This window comes from Sinocyclocheilus anshuiensis, unplaced genomic scaffold (assembly GCF_001515605.1).
Source record: "Sinocyclocheilus anshuiensis isolate Anshui unplaced genomic scaffold, SAMN03320099.WGS_v1.1 scaffold1406, whole genome shotgun sequence".
Taxonomy (NCBI): Eukaryota; Metazoa; Chordata; class Actinopteri; order Cypriniformes; family Cyprinidae; genus Sinocyclocheilus; species Sinocyclocheilus anshuiensis.
The window spans coordinates 300,590-302,223 of NW_015557146.1; the positions used below are offsets into that span (position 1 = coordinate 300,590).

Here is a 1,634-nt window from a genome sequence, read left to right on the forward strand (position 1 = left end):
CACACACACACACACACATATATATATATATATATATATATATATATATATACAAAAACATTTTTCTTAAATATATACATGCATTTGTGTATTTATATACATAATAAATATACACAGTACGCACACATATTATGTAAACAAAAACTTATTTTGGATGCGATTAATCGTTTGACAGCACTTATTTATATATATATATATATATATATATATATATATGAATCACATTTTAATAGTATTAATATACAAATATACTCAAACAAGGTATATATTTTTTCTTATTCTTTTTTTTCGTTTTTTTCTGAATTAAATATTTAATTTATTTTTTTAAATTATTAATATGTTAATATTTAAAATTATTATACATAAAACAAATATAAAAATATACATATATTGATAAACGCATTAATAATTACAATAATTAATAATAAATAATTACGTTTTTATTTTTGATTAATTTAACTGTGTTTTGATCTCTTTCTTAACACAAGCAAACAAAAACAAAACAAATCACCAGCATTAGGAAATAGAAATGTAGAGGAGTTTTTGTTTTTTGTCTGCTGTGTAACGGTTGTGATCCGGAAAGCCCGGCGTTAGACTGTGATTAAGTGTGTTTGATCCGTCGGACTCTGACTGTAGGGATGAGTGAATATTTCCGGCCCCTTCGGCTTTTAATTGTGCCTGGTTCTGCCTGAGCTTCCCTTCGATCGCTTGTTTCTCTGTCCTGGCCGTCGCTCTCGTCTTCATCCGTCAGGGTTTCTGCAGCCGTGTTTCTGTTCGTGTTTATCTCTCAGGACGGCCAGTCCAGGACCGTTCGGCAGTTCCAGTTCACCGATTGGCCGGAGCAGGGTGTTCCCAAATCAGGAGAGGGCTTCATCGACTTCATCGGACAGGTGCATAAAACTAAGGAGCAGTTTGGACAGGACGGGCCCATTTCTGTTCACTGCAGGTGAGGAAACATCCCATCGCCCTTTCAGTTGAGCTTTGAGACCATGAACACAGATAAACACACATATACTGTATGTTAGGAGCAGGATATTCATGCTGCTTTTCTTCTTACAATGAGATTAGATAGTGCCTAATAAAAATATAAATACTTTTTTTTTTTTTTTTTTTTAAATGACAAAAATGCACATCAAAATTAATACAACTGTAACTACAAAAAAAACGACAATGGCAAATATGAACAAACAATTGATATATATTCTATACATTTTATATATATTCTATATTATATAAATATATTTAATTACCCATTTTTTTACACGCACATATAAATCTTGGACTTTTTTTACATCAGTTTCTTTTCTTTTTTTTTCGTTATGATAAAATAACCAAAATTTTAATAATTAATAAGCTATAGTATATACACAATAAACAATTTAAAAAACACAACAAATTCAATATAACCTTAACTAAAATTAAAACAAAAATGGAAACTATATAAATAAAAACTAATTCAAAATATTAATTAAAAAAAAATAGTATTTCACTGAGAGCACAGATAGATAGATAGATAGATAGACAGGCAGACAGACAGACAGACAGACAGACAGATAGATACACAGACAGATAGATGATAACAGACAGATAGATGATAGATAGATAGATAGATAGAAATAGTCAGAATATAGATA

At 29.4% G+C, this 1,634-nt stretch overlaps 1 protein-coding gene across 30 annotated transcripts in view; it reads left to right on the forward strand.

The window, feature by feature from the left end:
- The window catches only part of ptprsa (protein tyrosine phosphatase receptor type Sa), a 237,753-nt gene that overhangs the window by 226,902 nt on the left and 9,217 nt on the right, over nt 1-1,634 (forward strand). For all 30 annotated transcript variants that reach the window (XM_016473225.1, XM_016473226.1, XM_016473228.1 and 27 more), the window contains one exon: nt 792-946. In XM_016473225.1, coding sequence (XP_016328711.1) covers nt 792-946 — 155 coding nt within the window. The remainder of the gene's footprint in view (nt 1-791; nt 947-1,634) is intronic.